Raw genomic sequence first — 23434 nt, 5'->3', positions numbered from 1 at the left:
ATTGTAAAATTTATGGGAATCCATTAAGTTTAGTTAGATGAATGTAGAAGAAAATGTAAAAATAGGAACACATACTTTTTTATGTTGATGTACTTTTAGAGACTAACTGTTCTAGGGATATAATTTGGATAATAATATAATAATAGTAAGAATTAATATACATACACTAGTTGTTACATGATAAATGGATGTTGCTCTACGATTAAGGACGTAAATTTGAAGGCAAATATTATGTACTGGGCAAGGAACTTTAACAAAAAAATTACAAATACATAACAAATGACATTCATACAATCTTTTAAGATAGAGCATAGAAAATTACAATTGTTGTCAGAAAAGAAAAACTACAAACAACTACTCATACGATACATCTATATAGTAGAATTAAAAACGCCAGACAATATACATGTTTTAAAATTCAAATAAAGCTGATAAAATGGCACAGCTTGAAATTAATCTTTGAGACTTTTACTGCCTTAAATTGAATACTCTCATGAATATAGAAAGTGAGTTTATAGTCTGATGTCTGGTAAATATCTGTAATAAAGGCACCCTATCCTAAAATAGGATTCAATTAACTGACTTCATGTTTTTGTTAAAAACAGACTGCTGTTCATTTTACAAGAAAGTTTTATCTGCATGGCATCCATTTTTTTTTAAATTAAATCTGCCTCCTAGAAAGTTTTGTGTACTGAAAATATAAAAATGTTTCGAAAGCATAAAAGTAATCAATAGCATATGAATGAAATATATCAGTCGTACAACATTCAAAAAATATTTATTTATCCAAAAATATCATCTAAGAAAGACAAATCTGGTTTCTTTGTGCTGTGTCCTTGTTCATCATTAGTTGTAAAGTTATCTTGGTGTCTAGTGGTCTCTATAGATCTGATAAATCTCTGTTTGGAGGTCTTCCTAAGATTGTCTGGCTTAGATTTAATATCATCACAAGTTGTATCTGGCATGTTCTTGAATAATTCAGTAGGATCTACATTGAAAGAGGGCTCTGTGGAGGACTGACAGTCTAAATAACAGTTGGTCTGTTCAGATAGTTTGTTTTCCTCTGTTCTATTCTTGCGAAGTTTAGTTAAAACAGAAGTACTATCAGGTTTTTGAGATGTCTCTATAACACTGTCTACAATACAAGTGCTAAGTTCTACAGTCTCCTGTTCACTTTTGTAGGGTGACTTAACAGTTCTCCTCACTTTAACCTGACAACATTCTTGAAATTCAATGGTCTGATCAATATCACCATAACCAACGTTTCTTTGATACTTACTTTCATGTTTAATGTTATCAGAGCCTTCAGTATCCATGAAATCAAGGGAAGGAATTTCCTTAGTTTTAATGCAAGAAGACTTTGTATCAGCAATTTTATTTCTAATGTTTCTCCTTTTCCTGTTAGAAGCACCAATACATATTGGATCTGATTTATCAGTAATTGTTGCAGTGTTTGGTGTCATGTGACTGATGTTCATTGTTGATTCTTGTTTCTTCTGAACATTTTTAAGAATGTCTTCTCTTCCAGCCTAGAAGTGGAGATTACTTAACTTTACATTATAGACATAGGTAACTATATTTCTAATACTTTTTAGGGATATATAGGAACAGGTATGTGGGACAATCAAGTTTTGATTGGAAATTTGCACTATGTAGTTTCTAATCAAAACAATTTAACTACATGTATATAATAAGACCCAGTATTAAGATGCAGAAACTTTTATGTATAATTTTATTTCTGCATTTTCCCATTTTTGCATGTTGAAATGACTCAACTATGAAATGTTTCATATGGCAAAAATAATCAAAAAGATGCTTAATTAGAAACCAATATGACATTTATATGTTGACAAGACGATTTATAACTGGGTATTCCAACTTGTTAAATACAAAAACAACTTGGCATTGGGGGTACCATATATGCTTCTATAGAATAGTTTGTTCACAATGAAATGCAGACCTTCTGTTGAAAAACATGTCCACCACACTGGACAGTGTCTTGTTAATTGAATAGTAATTAATTTTACATTTATATTAAAAGTGTAAAATCATGTACTGCTATGGTATTAACATGTTGGCATTCAAGGAATAGATTACTTAAGAAATGACTGTTATATTGTTTTGTTCTTTAAGGAAATATCCTCAATCATGTTGTGCACACTAAATAACCTGTGTAGCATTATATTCAAGTGTGCAATGCGGCCATTGAGGTTATTTCAAATGAACTGAAAAATTATAATAGTCATTCCTTATAATTTAATTTTATCATCAAATTGAAGGAATAAATCAGCAAAATAGGTTGATGGCATCAGTCAAATTTGGTCTGAGAAGATGGACAAAATTTTTCATCCAATCAGAAAGCATGTTAATCTGAAATTAATTTAATTTATTGCTGGCATTTGAGGAAGTCACTGTTCAATTCATGTATGGTAGGACAATGAATAGATTGCAGCTCAATCACTTTCCAGATTTTACTGATTCTAGTATTATGATGTAATGTCAATTATTTGGGTTTTTTTTAAATTCTATCAACATAGGAATTACTTCACTGTAACTAACCTGTTTTAATATTTCAGTAGCTACCTCTACTAGTTCTTGTTCTGACATTATATATACTGTCGACCTAAAAAACATACATCTATCTTAATTATTGTTTACACCACACAAACTTTTTTAACATTTGCATCCATACGTGTTTAACTTCTATCTATGATATTTTATTATATCAATTAAACAAAAAAATCATTATAAAGCATTCTTTAAATCTGTACTCATCAAAAAATTTAATATATTACATTTTTTAAAAAGTCTGAAATGTGTCAATAGACCTATCACATTTTTACTCTCTAAGGTAGAACATTCTAAAACAGCAATTAATGACCTGCCTTTCTGACAAATAACCTAACCTTTGACTCTGCAGTAGATGATGTATGACTTTCAGAAAATTGACCTAGTCTTTGACTCTGTGGTCAATGATGTATGACTTTCTGACAACTAACCTAGCCTTTGACTCTGTGGTAGATGTATGACTTTCTGACAACTAACCTAGTCCTTGACTCTGTGGTAGATGATGTATGACTTTCAGACAATTGACCTAGCCTTTGACTCTGTGGTCAATGATGTATGACTTTCTGACAACTAACCTAGCCTTTGACCCTGTGGTAGATGATGTATGACTTTCTGACAATTGACCTAGCCTTTGACTCTGTGGTAGATGTATGACTTTCTGACAACTAACCTAGTCCTTGACTCTGTGGTAGATGATGTATGACTTTCAGACAATTGACCTAGCCTTTGACTCTGTGGTCAATGATGTATGACTTTCTGACAACTAACCTAGTCTTTGACTCTGCAGTAGATGATGTATGACTTTCTGACAACTAACCTAGCCTTTGCCTCTGTGGTCAATGATGTATGACTTTCTGACAATTGACCTAGCCTTTGACTCTGTGGTAGATGTATGACTTTCTGACAACTAACCTAGTCTTTGACTCTGTGGTCAATGATGTATGACTTTCTGACAACTAACCTAGTCTTTGACCCTGTGGTAGATGATGTATGACTTTCAGGCAATTGACCTAGCCTTTGACTCTGTGGTAGATGATGTATGACTTTCAGACAACTAACCTAGCCTTTGACTCTGTGGTAGATGTATGACTTTCTGACAACTAACCTAGCCTTTGACTCTGTGGTAGATGTATGACTTTCTGACAACTAACCTAGCCTTTGACTCTGTGGTCAATGATGTATGACTTTCTGACAACTAACCTAGCCTTTGACTCTGTGGTCAATGATGTATGACTTTCTGACAACTAACCTAGTCTTTGACTCTGTGGTCAATGATGTATGACTTTCTGACAACTAACCTAGCCTTTGACCTTGTGGTAGATGATGTACTACCAACACTATCAGAACGATGACTAGACAGGGATGCTGAAGATGATTTACTGGTACCCAACATCCATTTTGGTAGCTCTCTTGTTACTGATTTGTTCTGAATTATGACCTCTTCATCACTTGATATCTGTGTGGTTACAACTTTTTGTAGTTCTCCAGGCAAGTCCTTACTGTTGTTTATATACTCTTCAAACCTCTTTTGAAAACTGCATGCATGAACAAAACAGTAAAATCATGTTTAATTCATTTGTCCTGTATATATATATATATATATATATACATATATCTATATATATATATATATATATATATACATATATGTGTTAAGTCAAAAATCATCTAATGACAATTTCTAGTAAGGAAGTATTCAGCCTGTATACCTTTCAACTTTTCTCCTTATAATCTTGTTTTATATTGTATACTTATTAAATTCTTAACCTGTTTTTAATGGACTTTCTAGTCATATAATATGTCGTTCATCAAATCTATGTGAATTGGATACTACATACTGTGCAAGGTATTACCAATGTTTCTTATTTCTGGAGCCTATCGATAGCAATTCACTGATTTCAGGTGAAAAAAAAAATCCACCAATTTTCCACCAAGTAAACACTTTTTGCTCTTTCTCTAACCTAGAATTAAATCACTTACACAGGAATTATTTTGGCTAAGGGAAATTCTTTGTTTTTTAATTTTGTTTCAGATATGAAATACAATGAATAAGCTTATAGCATTCTGCCATTTTAGTATTAGAAAGGTTGATAGCAATCAAAGTGTATGCCATTCTGATGAAGTAAACATGGCCGAACTGTAAATACAGAATCACACCATACCTGTCCAATAAATCATCACCAAACAGAAAGCCTTGGGTCCCTAGACATACATAATGCTGTATGTAATCTTGTCCATTAAATTTCAGTTCGTACAATGGAAGACACAATGGTCTATCCTCTGTAATCCGGACTTCTATGTCATGTATGAATGGTGGTTTATGTGGTGATGTAAACATCATTCTGTTTAAAATCTGAAAAATATACAAATTAGTAAGATGAATTCAAAACTTATTCTTCAGTGACACCATTATTGTGTAAAAATCATTTCAAATTGATTTTAACCAGAACTACATATGAAAAACAGGCAGTCAGTTTAAGAAAACTACATTAATTCAACAAGGAAATTCCAAGGAAAACTTTTGTGATTCTCACATTAAAAAGTGCTCTGTGAATTTCTGATAAAATGATACTTAACTGCAACTAAGTTTACTCACCAACGAAGGCTTCTGCAATATTTTTGTTGCCTAAAAAACATAAAAGGTGTAATCGATGAATTTATTTATAATACATGTGATTATTGCTAAACATATATTGCAATAATTTTACCTGTAAGTAAAGAAAGCAGATTAAGAAATCACTTTTCTGTCATTCTGTATTCTTTTTATAAACAAACTTTACTTGGCATTATTTAAACTGCCAACATGGACACAATTTCTTTGTAAGCTTGCACTTAATCACTAATTGATGCTACCTAATACTAACATTGACATACTGTAATCCAGCTGACTCCGCCATCTTAGAGAAAACCTGATCATGATACAGTAACACTGTCTTCTGAAAATACAATAAAACACTGTCACTGGACAGTGATATAGATATTTATGAAATTAATAAAATAATTCTGTACTTTTCAATGCAAACATGCAAACTTACAAATAAGAGTAACTAGCAGATATCAATATAAAATCATCTTTTTATTCACTATAGTTTTACCTGATTGTTTATACCTATACCATGCGACTTTTGTATTGTAGCTAGCACACCAGCATTTGGAGGTATGGAAAACTTCACAGCTTCCTTGTCTATACAGTACAGGTAAGCAGGACAACCAAGCTGAAAGGTATACATATTACACCTTAACTTGGTTAATGTTTATCTGCAAATACTTCATGCTTTTCTGAAAGAAAAAAAACAATAAAACAAACCCTATATTGAATTATACTTCCATTCTCAGCAAAATTTTAAGTTGAGGTAACACCCTACTCAGATACATAAAACAAACATCTCCTAAAAATAGATGGGTTTCTTTTAAAACTAAGAAAGTAATACTTTTGTTTTACCTTTGACACAAATGTCTTCATGTTTTTTCTAATTTCATCTTGAAATTTTGATTCAACATCTGAAACAAAGCAAAAATAAGTTGTTAATTATGTATATATACTACACATAAATCTGTACTTATTGTGCTGGTAATTATGTATACATACTACACATATATCTGTACTTATTTTGTTGCCTTCTGTTATAATTTTCTTCTATTTAGTACTAAGATGCATGTATCTGTTAATTATGGTCCCCAAGACTGTAAAACTCCTCTTACTACATGTGGGTACCTAATCTGGATATTATCTTAACCTGAATACTAGATTAGTCTTGTACTTATAATTAAAGTTTTGATTCAAGATTTCAGTGAAGTTGTATAGATACACCAGACTTACTTGATGCTTGTTTTATCAGATTTAGAAGAATGATGACTCTGCCATGCTGACATTGCTGCGACCACAACTGACAAGTTTTGATGACACCAGCTTTTATAGTCCCTTCACAAAACACAGCTTCCCACTGAAGAAACAGAGCAGGTATGTCTGGCTAAAAAAGTGAAAATGAGGCTCTATAAATTGATATTGTGTTGGTCACAGTAAAATGAGAGTAAAGGACATATACATTGGATACATTGGATTAAAGAGTTAATTTTACTTAATCTTTGAAATTTTGATGTTTTTTCAAGTTTTGGAAAAGGAACTTTTTGTGCATGATTTTTTTAAATCAAGAAAACACAAACATAAAACATAAAAAGGAGTTTGTTAAGTTAATGCGATACACCAATTTTTATATGATCAATTTACTCCTTTTGGGTATTAAATGCAGATAGTCAGTCTGATGTACCATGAGTATGAATACCTTAAACTCTGTATGAAGAACCAGTGGATATTCATGTACTATTCTCTCAAGTCCTACCAATGATGATGGATCGTCAACTATAAACATAATCATAAATAACATCTTCATAAGAAGTAAAGTAAACTAACTCATAGTACAAACAGTTTTGCCTCCTCGGGAGGGCAATTTTATGATCCTTGGGAGGCCAATTTCATGTTCCTTAGGTGGCCAATTTTATGTTCCTTGGAAGGTCAATTTTATGTTCCCTGGGAGGCCAATTTTATGATCCTTGGGAGGCCAATTTCATGTTCCTTGGGTGGCCTATTTTATGTTCCTTGGGAGGCCAATTTTATGTTCCTTGGGTGGCTAATTTTATGTTCCTTAGGTGGCTAATTTTATGTTCCTTGGGTGGCTCATTTTATGTTCCTTAGGTGGCTAATTTTATGTTCCTTAGGTGGCTTATTTTATGTTCCTTGGGTGGCTAATTTTATGTTCCTTGGGTGGCTTATTTAATGTTCCTTAGGTGGCTAATTTTAAGTTCCTTAGGAGACCAATTTTATGTTCCTTGGGTGGCTAATTTTATATTCCTTGTTTTCCTTCCTGCGACTTATAGATGTCATATTTTTAAAAAGTGATTTAGCAAACGTCATGATTATCTGGAGTAACTAATTAAAGAATACTGTCCTCAGGTAAATGGTTCTAACTTTTATGGACTTTCTCTAGTAGTATAGTGTACTTGATTTATTTCTTTGTTGTGATATCTATCAGAATTGTGTACACATAAATATCATTTGTTTCCTAGTTTTGTACCTTTATTGTAAGATATGTCTGTGCCTCCATCAAACCATTTGGAAAGTTGACCATCTGATACTGGTTCACTGTCTTCTAATAGATAATACTGACGGGCCCAGTACAATTGGTTTATTCCATACTTTGGGTACACTGAAACCAAGACCAGGGATTTTTCTGGTACCTAAAGATAAGATGTTACATAAAATGTAAACTTTTACTATACATTAAATTGTCTGTTTTTTAAAGCCCATAAGCAATGCTCTCTTCAACACAATATTAAGTTCAAATAAAAAATATTTAAAAAAAATATTTGGTTTTTGATTTAGTTTTCCTTTAACCTTTAACACACCTGTCACACTGTGAAGGGAGAAATGAACAAGAACAGAGTGTAAAAGTTGCACTTTTGCTGTAATTGTTGAAAAAATAACAAAAAAACAAAAATAAACTGAAAAACTCCAAATTAGTGGTTCACAATCCTTAAAATCCTCCATTTAAGATCAAGCTGTAGTACTTGACTTATATCATCGATCTGCTCACGTTCACTTGAAACACTAGACAAAGGTGTTTAAAACAATGAATGGAAACTACACATACATTGAGTAAGAAAATACAGAAACTTTAAGAGACTTATTTATCATGAATTGATAAAGTGTACATAATTTTTACATTGTGCTGCACCTATTATGAAGAAGATATTCAAGTAAGATTCCTGGGAAGACTCATCTTATTTTCTGCATTATAACTGTGTAAGAGATCTTCGGGGGACAACTGTTTAGGGGGGTTTAGAAGAAATTATAATCATTATTTTTATCTTAAGGTTGGTAGAAAAAATAATTTTATCTTTTCAAATCACTCTGATCCCAACATTACACTATAAGTTATATGAAAAATAAATATTTTAACTGTTAACATGATCAAGAGGCTTTTTTACAATTAATGTTTGTAATTTTACCATACAAATTTTTAAGTCTAACATCCTTTTAAATAAAAATAAAAATTTTGATTTTTTTATTTCCAAGCCCTTCTTCAATATTAAATGGTTGTCCCCTTCTGTACCATCTCTGGTAAAAATATCATACCTTTTTCTGTATCATATTTGAGTAAGATTCCCAGGTAGACTTCTTACAGTTCTCATCATTTACCACTATTTTTTTGTTCTAAATAGAAGAACATGTAATTTATTCATACATGTATTAAGGCATTCTTAATATTTTTAGTATACAGATTTTCTTAGTTTTTCTCAAAGATAATCTTGAATGAACATATTTTTGAACTTCACTATTAAAAACATGTCACCAAACTTGATTTTGATATAATTGAATCTTAATATAGGTAATTTTTTACAATATCTTATATGGATTCTGTATGGAATTTCACTATATCACAAACTATTAAAAATAGTATATAGAATTAAAAAAAAAAAACAGAAGAAATTTAGAAGACAATTAACAGACATTCTTTCATATTTCAAAAAGAAAATTTGGGGATCACCAAACTCTTTTTTTTTTTTGTTACATTTAAACAAAAAAATTCAAATTACATATCTTTAGAACGTTTTCCTGCCAATCATTTTTCTTTGAAAAAGGCTTTTTACAATTAATATTTGTAATTTTACCATACAAATTTCTATGTCAAACATACTTTTGAATTAAAATAATTTAAACATATTATTTTTACATCATTTCAAACACTATTTGTTAATTAAAAATATATAGGTCTGTAATTGGTATGATCGCAGGTACATGCAGAATGGATACTACACCCCTGCCCTTTTTTTTCTCTCTTCTACCTCTATATACGTTTTCTAGTCAAGATATGTCGAGACAACAGTCATATTATACTATCAAATATTTTCTTGACAGATAACAGTATCCATTCTGCACATACCTGTGCGTATGTCCTACTTGAATCTTCCTAAAATGTTTATTATATATATTACTGACTAAATACACTCATTGCATAAGTTCTAAAAAAGATGAAAAATTTGAACTACATGTAACCAATGAATAAGTTATAGTGAATACCTATGGATATCAATACAATTTTGTGAAATCAGGGAAACTGTTCATCACGTATCTTATACTTGTACTTTTTATCTGCTTAAGTAACTATGTAGCTTCTAAAATATTTACCTTTTTAAGTAAAGAAATGACTTCTAATATAATATCCCTCAGTCCAGAATCAGGCTTGGACATGAAAATCTTCTTAGGAATAATTTCCACATGAGTCTCTTTCAAGTAATCTTCTACATACAGACTTCTTCCCTTTGATAAAAGGAGACTACATGCAATTAAATGGTGAAATATTTATTCTACTTTAAAAAAAATAAGTAGGGGTTCTAGCTTTAGTGGCAAAACAATTAAAAAATCAGCAGCCTACAAGAACATTTGTATTACCAAAAAGAGAAAATTCTAATGGAACAAAAGGACAAACATGAGGAACATATGAAAAACATATATTCTGGACTGAAGAAATAAAGCTCATTATTAAAGCTCATTTATAATAAAATGCTTTGGATGGCACAGCTTGATATGCGGGCAGATGTCAAACCCTGATTAGTCACAGCAGTATTGACACACGACTTTTACTAAAGATGTCGCTGATACCATAATATCTATTCCTTTTTCCATTCCTGTTATATGATGTTATATCATTACTGGAATATGACCACAAATTGGCAATTGTATGAAAATTGTTTTTTTTTTCTAAATGGCTTCTTCAATAAAAAGCAAATTTATTTTCATTTGATTTCGCAAAAATGTTTACTGTGTACATTTGTACTAATATTCTAGGATATTAAGGCATAGTTTTCTTGTGAGAAGAGTTTATTTGTGAAATAGTAAGACTTCTACACACTTGAGATTTCCAAAAAAACTAGATATCACCTACATGGAATCCATCTCTGTGGCAAAAATGATGTTATCAGCCATGCAGATAATTTAACCTTACAGAGAGGGCTTGAATAGGCTTAGCCTGTTACCCAATCCTATTCCTTATTGAATAAATCATACAAAAATCAAATCATAATTCAACCTTGAAGTCAAACTATGATATACAATTTATGCTGTACTACCCTCATGCCAAATATAAAAAGCCTACATCAAAAGACAAAAAAAATACAGTCTGGACTCAAATTGTTATTGACATACTGATCAATACAGGGCCTCAGTTGGGTCAGTTAAAACTGTCAGGAAATTTAGTACAAACATACTGATCAATACAGGGCCTCGGTTGGGTCTGTTAAAACTGTCAGGAAAGTTAGTATGAACATACTGATCAATACAGGGCCTCAGTTGGGTCAGTTAAAACTGTCAGGAAAATTAGTACAGACATACTGATCAATACAGGACCTCAGTTGGATCAGTTAAAATTGTCAGGGAAGTTAGTACGGACATACTGATCAATATATGGCGTCAGTTGGGTCAGTTAAAACTGTCAGGGAAGTCACTAGCAATTTCAATAATAGAAAAAAAGTAGTTTCAGGAATATAGTCAATTTCTAAATAAATTCAATATAAAATATATAATTACAGATAGCTAATCAGGAAAGGTTGGAAGTTAAACTTACATGTACAAATGCAATGTGTAAGACAATGGAATTAATGACCACCATCAAATAAACTACTGGTTAAATCCACAATTCCATACACCTTCTAATGATTATTGTCTTGTTTGTAAACTAAAAACACATTTATGCTTTTTTTTGCATATTTTCACTTATAGTACTTGTAGCTTTATAATGAAACAACTGGTTGTAAATGGCTCCGTTTCTCTAAAATTACCAACTAATACCATTATGGCATACAGATATGGTATTTGTTCTTCGTTGAGTACTTACTTTTTCTCTCTTTACCTTATTTATGATAAAAGGGGTGGCAAAGTGGAATTAAAACATGAAACAACTGTATAAAATGTTTATTTCAAAAGTTAAAAAGGCACTTGTGTTAATATGCTTTTATAAAAAAATCAATAAAAATTATAGTAAAAAGCCACATTCTCAACAGAAAATAAAATGACAGTAAATGTATTCTTTTCATTTTCTAGACAACTTGGTCAATTCAGTGGCGAGATTAAAAAATACATGCATCACAATGCCCTTTGTTCTCAATGCTTTAAAAATGTTAAAAATGAAACAAATGATCTTGTTACCAAATTGTTCATTATGGAAAAGAATCACACTTAAAAAATAATATATTTCTTTCTTTTAATGCTGTATCTTTGGGGAAAAAATTATGCTATTATCTTAAGAATTGTTATTGAGTTCATAATGAAACTCACAAGCCAAAAAAAAAACATTTTCTCCATAAATATCTTTCAAGTTCCAACTTTATATAATTTCATAAACTGCACTTGGTTTTCTAGACCCTGTACTGGCTGAAGGACAGATCATTAATTTAACATTGACAATCAAAATTAAATTATTCTACTTTTATATAAGTTTTTGTAAGAAACACTTAATAGTTTGATTAAATTCAAATACTTCAATGCAGAAATATATTAGACTGAGTTAAAAAACAAAAATTCAGAAATATATTTTTATGAAAGCTTAATTGGAACTACTCAGTCATTTCCATTACACTAAAAATAACATTTTTCATCTGTGTAAAGAGAAATGCTGAGTATTTCCAATTGGTGAAAGCTGAAAGATATGTCTCAAAACAAGGAGTTTTTTAAACATGAAACAAATTACCAATTTATTTTGTTAATGAAGTAACATGCAAATGAAAAAATATGTTAAAATAATAGCAACAAAATTGATACAATTTGTATTCATCTACTGCAATTTTCTCTTAAAAATATAAAACAGAAGAGAAAAGGCTTACAACAATATGTACAAAAAATTAGATGAAAGCATCTACATTTAAATTTTTATTCTGGACCTTTCAAAAATCTTGGAGACAAACTAAGTGAAACAGCAAATGCCACATGGACGGAGTCAGGAATGCAACTAATCCGTTATTGTTTAATAAAAATGTATGTTGAATTAATGCCGATTTTGGTAAAAATTCATGTACAAAGGCTTTCGTATGGAGCAACTATAATTATCCAATGGGAGAACAGTTACAAGAGTACAAGAATACTTTGAGAATATTTACAACACAAATAAAAGAGAATATACCAATACAAGAAAAAATTATATATTTATCTACATGGCAAGGTTTTTCAACCAATCATATTTATTTACATGTACAGTGCTACTAACCAACACAATGATGGGTGGAATGTCTCAAAATCACATTCTAGATCAATATAGATGGAGTTTCAAAATGGTGAGGACGGAGTTTTAATGACTTGAATACACACTATAATGTATTTCCTTCTCTCAACCTATTTCAAAACATGAAGAACTTCATTGCTGTAAAATAACCATTCCATTATACAGGTGACACTAAACCATTATTACCAATGATCACAGACTTAAGTTATCACAGAAACAGAAATCATGGTTATAGGGCTTGATAATTACTGACTAGGACTCAGTATCATATTTATGAGGCATTCTTTATTAAAATCAGACAGGAGGTGATTCATTCATGTCAAAAACCCACACAATTCCCTTGTTTTTCTTATTCAGAATCAGTGATGAACCACATTACCAACTTCTGTTTGTCACTTAGCTGTTGCACCTTTGAGATAAAAATTGTATAGATTATGTATGAAATTTGCACTTCGCTAGGGTTATCACTCTTAATTTAGTTCAATTTTATTGATTTTAGTGGGAGCTAAACAGTATGAATTTCTCATAAATACAGAGCTGAATGCAGAAAAAGCTATTGTTACATGAAAATATAGCATATGTAGACCAAAAAAGCACTTGTTTGTGGGTTTTTTCTACACCATGAATCACCATTAGCAGTGTCTGAATTCTATAAGGACTGGTACTTACAGAGTCAGATAAAGATTAATGTAAAATACACCAAAATATTGTACTTTTTATACTGAAAACCTATATTGGTCGAGCCCTGCATGCAGCAAGTCCAATTTGGGTTTTTGGGTAAAATATTTTCTGTTTTGTACACTTAAATATATTACACCTATTTATCATACAGTTACCATTGGAAATATAAGTAAAGAAATTAGCAAGAACATATTTTAGAGCAGAAAGTAATGTCAAGCACTGTTTTGTGTTATCTACTTTTCAAAAGAAATTCATATGGTTGTTTTGGATGCTTGTGAAAAAGTCCAGTATGAAACTTTCAGTTGTACATTACAGAAAGCAAAGTTTGTCATTGGTTACTTTATATCATAGTATAATATACATGGTGTTTATGTAACAAGGTTATGTTAACATTTACTTATTCTCTCCCTTGACCAGAACAGAACAGTTATGAATGCAACAAGATCACAACAAGATTACCATACTTCATCTTTTTTGCATCCACATGAATACAAATATTTCATTTATCATATTGGAGAAAATTTGATATCAGATATTAAAAACATTGTTTGATGAGAAACCAGTGGAAAATACTTGTATCTAAATGTGTTATACAATTGGTAATGTCTAATAACAACAATCTTGGAAGTCCTATGCATATGTACAAAATACATTTTTGTATCTAAAAATAAAATAATACTGACCATTCAAATTTCTAAAAACAAAAGAACACATGTCTAAAATGAAGTGAAAACAGTGATAAATGATACTAAAGAATATATTTCTGAACAAATTGTATCAATTATATAATTTGTCATCTATTTGTGGAGGAACATCGTAAGAGTGTTTACTGTAACTCTACAGCGATACGTATAATAAAAGCGTCTTGAATTAGGATATGTACTGTATAGCATTGCTAGTACAAAGTAAAAATCAATATATTGTATATAAACAACTAATGTACATCAGTGTATATTGTACCCAAACCATAAAATGTATATTAAATACACTGTACATATATATAGATAAATGTGACTACTAGTATTTGGTTAATAAAGAAACATGCAAATAAAAATACATTGTAAGCTAAAAATAAACATGCTTTACATAGTAATCATAATACAATCCTTAACAAATACAATGTAATTTACATAGGTCAGCAGGTCTTATGCAAAAGCATTAAATTATAAAGACTTGAAGTAATGTCTTAGCAATCACAGACTTACATATCCATCATGAAGGTTGGAATGACATTATAAGTTAACAAAAATTTCATCTGAATAAAGTGAATCCATATTTAACATGTGTAAAAACATTAATAATTGGTCCATAGTAACCACCAAACCACACAAAAATGCAAAAATGTGGAGCTCTTACAGAAAAATAAGAACTTCAAAGTGCCTTTCTTTAAAGTAAATCGTAATTTTTTTTTTTTTCAATTTTTTCAATTGTTAAAAAGAAGACTTGTACCTTTTTAACTTTCAAGTGAACAATTCAAATTAACACACTTAGATTCAAAACTTAGACTTGTAGAACTTGTTTCAAATTAGCAAGTAAAACAGTTAACTTCAGGGGAAAGAGTTAATTTTTCCTTGATTAAATGGCCATTTTCTGCCTTAAGTAGTGAACTGGACAATTTAGAAAGTGATTCAAACTTTTTATCAGACATACATGTAGTTTATAAATGGGTCACAGGCAAATAGAGAAAAACCCACCAAACAAATGATGCTTTTTCAGTCTACATATGCTATACTTTCACAGAACGATAACCATTTCTGCATTCAGATCTGCACTTCTTAGAAAAAGATACATTCATCTCCTTACAAAATCAACCAAATCAAGAAAGATAACTCTTGCAAAGTGCATATTTCATGTACAATCTATGTAAATTTTATCTAAAAAGTGCAGCAACCAAATGAAAAATTAAGGCTGGTAATGTGATCAGTAACTGTTTCTGAACAAGAAATAAAACTGAATTTGGTGGGTTTTTGACATGCATGAATCACCTCCTGTCTGATTTTTAAAAGATTGCTACTTAAATGTTTGACATTGCAGTTTCCTACACAGAGGAAATTAATTCATAGAATAGTCTTACATTAGATAATTAGAATTCAGAAGAAAAATAAGGTGTGATATTTTTGTGAAGTTCAAAGTGGGTAATTTCTTGAAAAAATTGGCAGAGTGGACTGAAGTGTTAACTCAATCCATAACCTTTCAATACACTCAAATCCTAAACTTTATTTATAACCAGAAATATACAGCAAAATTCAGCAATTGGACATATGCCATTTATCAAACTTGAGATAAAATGTACCATTAAGATAAAAAAAATTTACAACAAATGATAAAGAATGACCCATTGAAGTTCTCTAAATGTCATTACAAAATTTCCCATTCTCAAAATTTTAATCCAAACCACCAAAAATGTTAAGTTGACCTGTAAAAAATCAACGAGAGTTTAATAGATTTCTGGAATAAAAATATTTGTAAGTGATCATGGAATGACATACAAATAAAAAAAAGTAAAATTATAACAAGAAACAACAACACACTCTACAATCTACATACATGTACATGTATATACATATACACAATGTTCCAATGAACAACTCTAAAAAAAAACAAATACAATGTACATGTCCTTTCAAAATGTAATTATATTATGTTTGTGTACAATAAATATCAATACAAATATATAAAATGTGTAAAATGAACATTACTTGCTAACTGGAGTGTCAGATCTACTACTTGTATCTAAACCTGAGTCACTTTCAGAGACTGACATTGAACTGGATGTCCGTAAACTGTCAATTTCGTCTCTGAAAAAAGCATGATTGATGGCATTCCTAGCACTTATCCTTTTGTGAGGGTTAAACAGTAAGAGTTTCACCAATAAATCTTGAGCATCTGGATCTATCTGAGGAATAAAGTAGGAAATTGGATGTGGTGCTACTGGTTTAAATGAGCTTCTTGGTAAAGTCACATTTTCTGGCCAATCCTGTTCAGAAGGAAGACCAAGAATTTCAAAGATCTTTGAAAGCTGATCAATGTCTGACTGACCACGAAACAATGGTGACCTTAGAAATAACTCGGCAAAAATACATCCACAACTCCAAAGGTCCACAGGAGTTGCATAAGCTGCCTGTAAAATTACTTCTGGGGCACGGTACCATAACGTCACTACAACTGAAGTCAGAGCCATTGAAAACCCATAAACTCTAGCAAGTCCAAAGTCAGCAAGTTTCAACTGCCCATCGCTGGTAATAAGGACATTTTGAGGCTTTAAATCTCGATGTACAATTCTATGGGCATGAAGAAAATCAACACCATTTAAAAGTTGAAACAACATATCCCTAATTTTGTCTAATCCTATTACATTGGATGGAGTTTTTTCAAGGTATGCTGCTAAATCCTGGTCAATAAATTCAAAAACTAAATGAAGTCTAATTTCATTTGCACTTTGATGAGTGGTTCTAACATCAAGAAATCGAACAATATTGGGATGTTCATAGTTTTCCAGTTGTTTTAGTAATGAAATTTCCCTGATAGCACTTGTAGGCATTCCTTCTTCTGAATTCTGGATCCGTATCTTTTTCATGGCAACCAAGTGACCATCTTTATCTCTTGCTTTATATACTGTGCCATAAGCACCATTTCCAATCACAGATATAACTTCATAATTGTTATCAAATCTATCTTTTTGACCACTCATTTTCAACATAGTATCTGAAGTTCAGCCTGGCAACTAAATACCCACCCAGCTGCCAGGCAATCACAAGTTTAGCTTCAATTCAATACACAATTTATTGTATACTGCGTTGGTCAACCTGAAAAGATAAAACAAAATTTCATATAAAGTAGCCTTTAAATTGATTACCAAAAGATAAACAAAAATAGAACAATGAATAATATCTACCATATTTACATTTACCAGTACACAATGATTCTTTTTTAACACCAAGCTGTATCTGAACAATATGGGATTCCTGACAAAGCTTAATTATCAAAATGACCAGTAAGTATACAAAAAGTCAGTCTCCAAACATTTCTCTCTGTTTTGAATGAATATTAGAAATTATTTTATATTTTTATTTTAAAATTGAAAACATGCAATAGTCTTAGTGTTTGGTAAGCAACATGTTCACTGTTAATGTCAAGGGCAGCCTGTAATGACAAAAGACAATGTGTACATTCATAATTAACTGCTTTTATACCCATAAAATATGTGTTCAATGGAATAAAAACAGGTTTCCAATCGACTATTGGCTAGCCACTGATTGATTTAAACCTGTAGGTGACTGCAAGAGTTAACGATTAATCTAAAAAAAAAAACAAAACAAAAATCTTTTGGATATTGCTAGTATAATTGGGAATGTTAAGGAGGTTCTGAAGAGACAAACAATACATGTATGTTACATTTTCCATTAAAGGGAATGGATGTAAAAAAAACCTACATTGTAGTCTGTTTTCATTTTTGTATCTACGAAAAAAAATTACTAATCATATGCTCCTCTATAGTGCATACATCTTCTTGGAAATATTTTCAGAATTTTATTTCGACAGACCTCAGAAATTCCCATCAGGTGTTATGTAATTTAAATTTAATTTTGTCAGTTTGAATGTCAGAACAGCTTTTTGAATAATGGATGTAAATACAAAAAAAATTCCTTGAGTCAGCCTACATAAAAAAGCTATATGTAGGTCACCAAGTTATTTGAATATCTATAGATGTCAATGGAGGATTCGAAACAATGTTTTGTTAATTTCATGTAACTTAGCTAAATACGTGAATATTTCAAATACCTCTTCCAATACTTCAATATACAATAAAAAAATCAAAATAAATCAAATTAAAATTAAATTAAAGCAGAAAAAAATAATGTGTTTCTGATCACCCATCTGAAATTTACTAGGGTCGGTAAGTAGGGATTTTTTTCAATTTTCATTTTTCAATTTTCTTTTATTTTGCAATGAAATAATTGTGAAACCAAAAATACAATAAAAACCAAATCTGAAAGATTAAACATGTAATAAACTTAGTCCATGGCCAAGAGCACAATCACATGTGTGTTTACAATTAATTATAAATATACACAACCAGTATTTCTAACTCTTTGTTTTTCCATCTAGGATAGGATAGAAAAAAATATCTTTGGCTTTAATTTCTTCTTTTTTTCTGTAAGGCAGTCCACACGCTTTTTAATTTTCTTTTTTTTTTTAAATCACATAAACTTTTGGGTAGGAGGGTATGAAAGAGGGTGGATAGGATGACCAGAAACATTACCATTTTCTTACACCTAAGCTTAAGGAATGTTTTATTTTTGTTTGAGAAAAATTCTGAAACATTTCCCAAAGTTTGTAAGTACCATAAAAAAGGATCTACAGTAGAAAAATTTAATTATTTTGAAAAATAATGTTTTTTAAAGATTTTTTTTCCGAAGATTTATATAATGGACAATATCACATGATACATTATTTAAATACCTTTAACAAAGGTCAAGGACTGGATGAAATTCTAAATCATCAGATGAAATTCTTCTTTTTACAGGTATATTCTTTCCTATCTTCTTCAGATTTATAAAAATTCTCAAGTAAGGCTACATGTAAAGAAAGATTCTTTGGGGAATCTACTATAACATTTTAATTTTCAAATGAAAATGAGAATGAGTGGGTCTTATTTTTAAATATATGTCTGACTTGAGGGATGCATTTGTTTTAATCCTTCTATGTATGAGGTTGGAATTCAGCAACTAACATGACAGCCAACATGAAGGTAGTTGATCTTATACTTATTACAGTTTAATACACTTGTGTTTTAAGTGTAAGATTTACTGCAAGTGGATTGATAGTTCAAGTCCATGTAAAGTATCAAAATCTAATTCAGATTGTGAAGCATGGTAAGGGACTAAATACTCAGTTATACTTCAAATACTTTCAACATGATACTTGTATTTCTTAGTTTCATTGTTACTACGTTGTATATGTATGTATATCATGCATTATAACAAGGGTTTAACAATTATTTAAGAACATAATTTCAAGGTTAGTAAATTTGAGGGAGGACTAGTGAAAGTTTCATTTATTTGCTGTAGGATAGTAGACTACAAAGTTTTAACACACATGTGCATGTATCTTGCTTCATCATCATTTTCTGGATGGTGGTTTAAGAGCTACATTGTATTTGTTTTTCTTTATCTGCTAGCCCTCTGAACTCTTGAGCCAAGATAGTGAAAGAAATTATACCAGTACATGTGTGCAAATTTAAGTGTACCAGTCACTGTTTTGTAGTGTCATTTCACTTTTTGCTCACATCCAAACTATCTGAACTTTCTTATAATAACAGAAATCGAAATAAGTGCATGCAACAGGTTGAGATACAAAGATAAATGTATAAGGTCTATAGAAGACATAATTTGGGGACTTCCAAGATCAGTTACTCAAAGAAAGCTGAGAAGTACAATGTTCATGTGGCACGATACTAAAAGAAAACCAAACCATGGAAGAAGAAAGCTAACAAGGCACAGCAGTACAATTGTGAGTTCAAGGGGTTTAGGAAAATAGAAAACAGACCAATGAATAATATTTTGGGCAGATATCTAAAAACAACATGATCTGTTCCAGTTACAATTTCTTCTATGATTTGTGTATGATGTGCTACCAACTTGTACTACTGTCCAGCAAATATCCATAGATGGGATCTTGCAGCAACACTAGAGTGTCCCCTATGTGAACAAAGTGCTGCAACATCAATGTGTGATATGCCAGTTCTTAATAAGTTTGTCTTTGCACTTGCATGTTTTTATATCAATTACTGGTGATTGAGAATACTGATCAGTTAGACTGCCTCCCCACCCCCCCCAAAAAAAAAAAAATCATATATTCACAACATGCATTAGTCATAATACAAGATATGGAAGGCGGTCCCATATGAAAACACCAAAACATATAAAAATCAAAGCTCAAATCAAAAATAAAAACAATTTCCTAAAGTTTCATGAAAATTGGTGGAACTGTTTTTTAAGTTTAGTGTGTGAATAATGACTAAAGATGGGCATCTAAAGAGACACCTGACTGGACAATTATTTCTCAATAAGATATATGTACCAATCTTACATCATTATATCAAAATGTCAATATGAAATTCAAGTCACCAAATTGAAATTTAATAGAGGGACACATTGATATTATATTGACTATAAAACCATTCACCCACATGTAAGGAATTAACTAAAATGTTGCTTATATAAGAAATGTCTGTCAGTTTTTATGTTTGTAACCCTTTTTTCAAAGGCTGTATATTCCAAGTGTGAGAACCAAATAAATTATTTTTTTTAATGTCTTCATCAACATGTATACTTGTTTGACATATACATTGTTTTGCTAGAATCAAAGAAAATCATCATTTAATGGACATAGAACGAAACTGCACAGAGGTCCATGAGAAAAAGAAATTGGTTGATGGAGTGTAAAGAGAAAGGACAGCTAATCATGAGCTATTCATTAGTGGTTTGATATATAGGCCTCCTGCAGCAGTTCCAATCAGTATCGGTCCAAGGTCCAGGACACTCTTCTGTACTTCTGCCCAAGGACCTTTAAAATTTCACTCACCTGAAACCAGCCCCTTCAACAGTTTTCATTGATATTTTTGTAGCAAAGTGATTTTTCTGTTATTTATATTATAGTACATCTTATTTCAATGTAATTATGTAATAATATTGTATTTTGATCGTAAAATATGAATAAAGAGTAACAGTTTAGCTGTTTGTTTTTCAGAAATTCTAGTAGTACTTATGAATATTCATGAATTAATAAAGCTATTCTATTTTGTAATTGAGTATACCTAGTTTGAAGATTTGATTGGTTCATTTGATTATTGGCGGTAGGTGTGAATTCTATATATTGCTCTTGTTTGGGAGACAGGTTTTGGATTTCTTACAGTACAGACGTGTTCTTGAATGTAGTCCTGGTTGCATTGAGTTTGATATTGCCTTTTTCAAGTATACATGTATGATATATAGTTTATCTGATTAGACACAATACTGGTAGACAGGACTGGACCATTCTAACACATTTTGTAATTTGTACCTTTTTCAATTTTATAATGTAAAGTAACTCATTTAAATAGCTTCTATCTTTTCTAGTCAGTTTTAGTTTTCTTCGCATGAACTAAGTAATACTATTTAATATGTGAAGAATCAGATTCAGAGAGATAGAGTATTTTCATAGCAGCTAGGAGATTTTATTTTTCACAATAAATGTTAATTATATGTATTTATTGAAAGGTTATGGCCTGTGCATTGTATTACATTTGTATTTTGGTTTTGGGACACATTCCTGTATATGTACTGTTAAAACTGGCCAGGACCATTAATTTTACCCAAGATACACTTGACAAGTGGTAAGAATTGGTTTTTGATTATATATACTTATTTTGATAGATCGATGGTACATGTATCCATTATAATACTTACCAATTGGTTCATATTTTGGATATGCACTAAAGTTCAAACTTTAGAATGTAAAAGTACACTTTCAGGTGACTCGATTAGTATGATTAATTATCATATTTAAACAGCAGTTCCAAGATCTATTTGTTTTTACTCATCTTAATTGTTAACGTAAATATGTGATATATGAACTGAGAATACTTTTTCTATAACTATCGTAATATTCTATTTTCAATGTCTTTATTATTGGGTAATAAATATCAGAACCCTAGATGACTTGGAGGTGTTTCTTTCGCCTAACTAACCTCCTGTCACATTTTATTGTGGGCTTTTCACTCTCTTCAGGTGTAACATTGATTTTAAATTTGAAAAAAGTCCTGGACTTCCACCCTCTAAAGTAAATCTGAATTTTTTTGCAGTCTGGAAAATGTTGTCGGCATTGGGAGTGACAGGATGGTGGTCTTGAGCTGACATTTTTCATCCCTGTGGGGTTGTTGTCCCTTTGACAGACAATGTAATCACCATTACCATTCTCTTAATTTTTTTTACTGACAAAGTAAATAATAAACTACACTTTACATACATGTATGTACTGTAGATATGGTATTTGTCTTTCTTTAGTGCAGATGAATGTAAATCACAAAAAGAAGGTGAAAATTGAGACATCAGATCAGGTACAAAAATAAAGCTGAAAGATACTTAAAAATTTAGGTAAAAAGGTTAACTGGTCAAGGTGTAGATCCCGTCGGCAAGGAATTCTCGCCAGCCAATTTTTCTTCCTCTTCTGTGAAATAAGTTCATGCCCAAAATTGAAGACAAATCGTCAAACGGATTGCTGATATTTTTCTTTCGAAAATGAGCTATCACAAGATGATTTAGGTTGAGGAATAAAATTTTGATGAGCTGATTGGCAAGAAATGCTTCTGTCTTGAAAATGGTGAGATCTACTCTGTCTCTGAGATTGAAAAATGTCTGACAAGTACACATGTAACTGAATTAAGAGTTTGTAAGGTTCCCAACCTGGTAAAGACATAAGGCTAAATGGGTCAGATTGTAAAATACTTAAGGGACCAGAAAATGGGGATATATGGAGCAAGGCCATGACAACCTTGTCTATGGATAATTCTTTGAGTCTGACGTGATGAATGAATGAACTTGTAAATGAATGGATGAGCAATTCGAAGCAATTTAATACGTATTACAGGGAATTCATTTCAATAAATAACCCTTAACTAGTTTTCCTATTTATATATTAGTGTGACTGATATTAAAACATGTCATTTAAAGATATCACTATTCAGTTAATCATACTGAAAATGAAGGTCCATGAAGAAGTACAACATCGAAGGCCGCCATTGCCGACGCTTATATCAACAAAAAATTAACTGTTATCTGAAAATAGTTGCATAGGTGGAGAAAAATTCTCCGATTTTTATGAGATTTATACACCAATAAGAACAAATTAATTTTAAACAAAAATGATATACA

General features: G+C 30.9%; 1 protein-coding gene across 4 annotated transcripts; it reads right to left on the bottom strand.

The window, feature by feature from the left end:
- Positions 1-278: 278 nt before the first annotated feature.
- LOC148622690 (cyclin-dependent kinase 6-like) lies at positions 279-23318 on the bottom strand. 4 transcript variants are annotated; one of them, XM_088572752.1, is made up of 15 exons: positions 23258-23303; positions 9755-9886; positions 8702-8779; positions 7641-7803; positions 6852-6928; positions 6389-6539; positions 6011-6069; positions 5664-5783; positions 5433-5504; positions 5165-5194; positions 4731-4921; positions 4422-4529; positions 3867-4103; positions 2560-2623; positions 279-1529 (listed from the first exon to the last, which is right to left on the bottom strand). In XM_088572752.1, exons 1-15 carry the CDS (start codon positions 23300-23302, stop codon positions 783-785), a joined length of 2274 nt encoding a protein of 757 aa, XP_088428878.1. In that variant the 5' UTR covers position 23303; the 3' UTR covers positions 279-782. The 4 variants fall into 4 exon arrangements, with proteins under 4 accessions (XP_088428878.1, XP_088428879.1, XP_088428881.1 ...); XM_088572753.1 differs by lacking the exon at positions 4422-4529; XM_088572755.1 differs by lacking the exons at positions 279-1529; positions 2560-2623; positions 3867-4103; ... (9 more) ...; positions 8702-8779; positions 9755-9886 and adding an exon at positions 11522-17326 and having other exon boundaries at positions 23258-23318.
- Positions 23319-23434: the final 116 nt, after the last annotated feature.

This window comes from Perna viridis, chromosome 3, assembly GCF_037379345.1.
Source record: "Perna viridis isolate PV_CMFRI_1.1 ecotype Kerala chromosome 3, ASM3737934v1, whole genome shotgun sequence".
NCBI classification, from domain to species: domain Eukaryota; kingdom Metazoa; phylum Mollusca; class Bivalvia; order Mytilida; family Mytilidae; genus Perna; species Perna viridis.
This window is presented reverse-complemented; position numbering and strand designations above follow the sequence as displayed.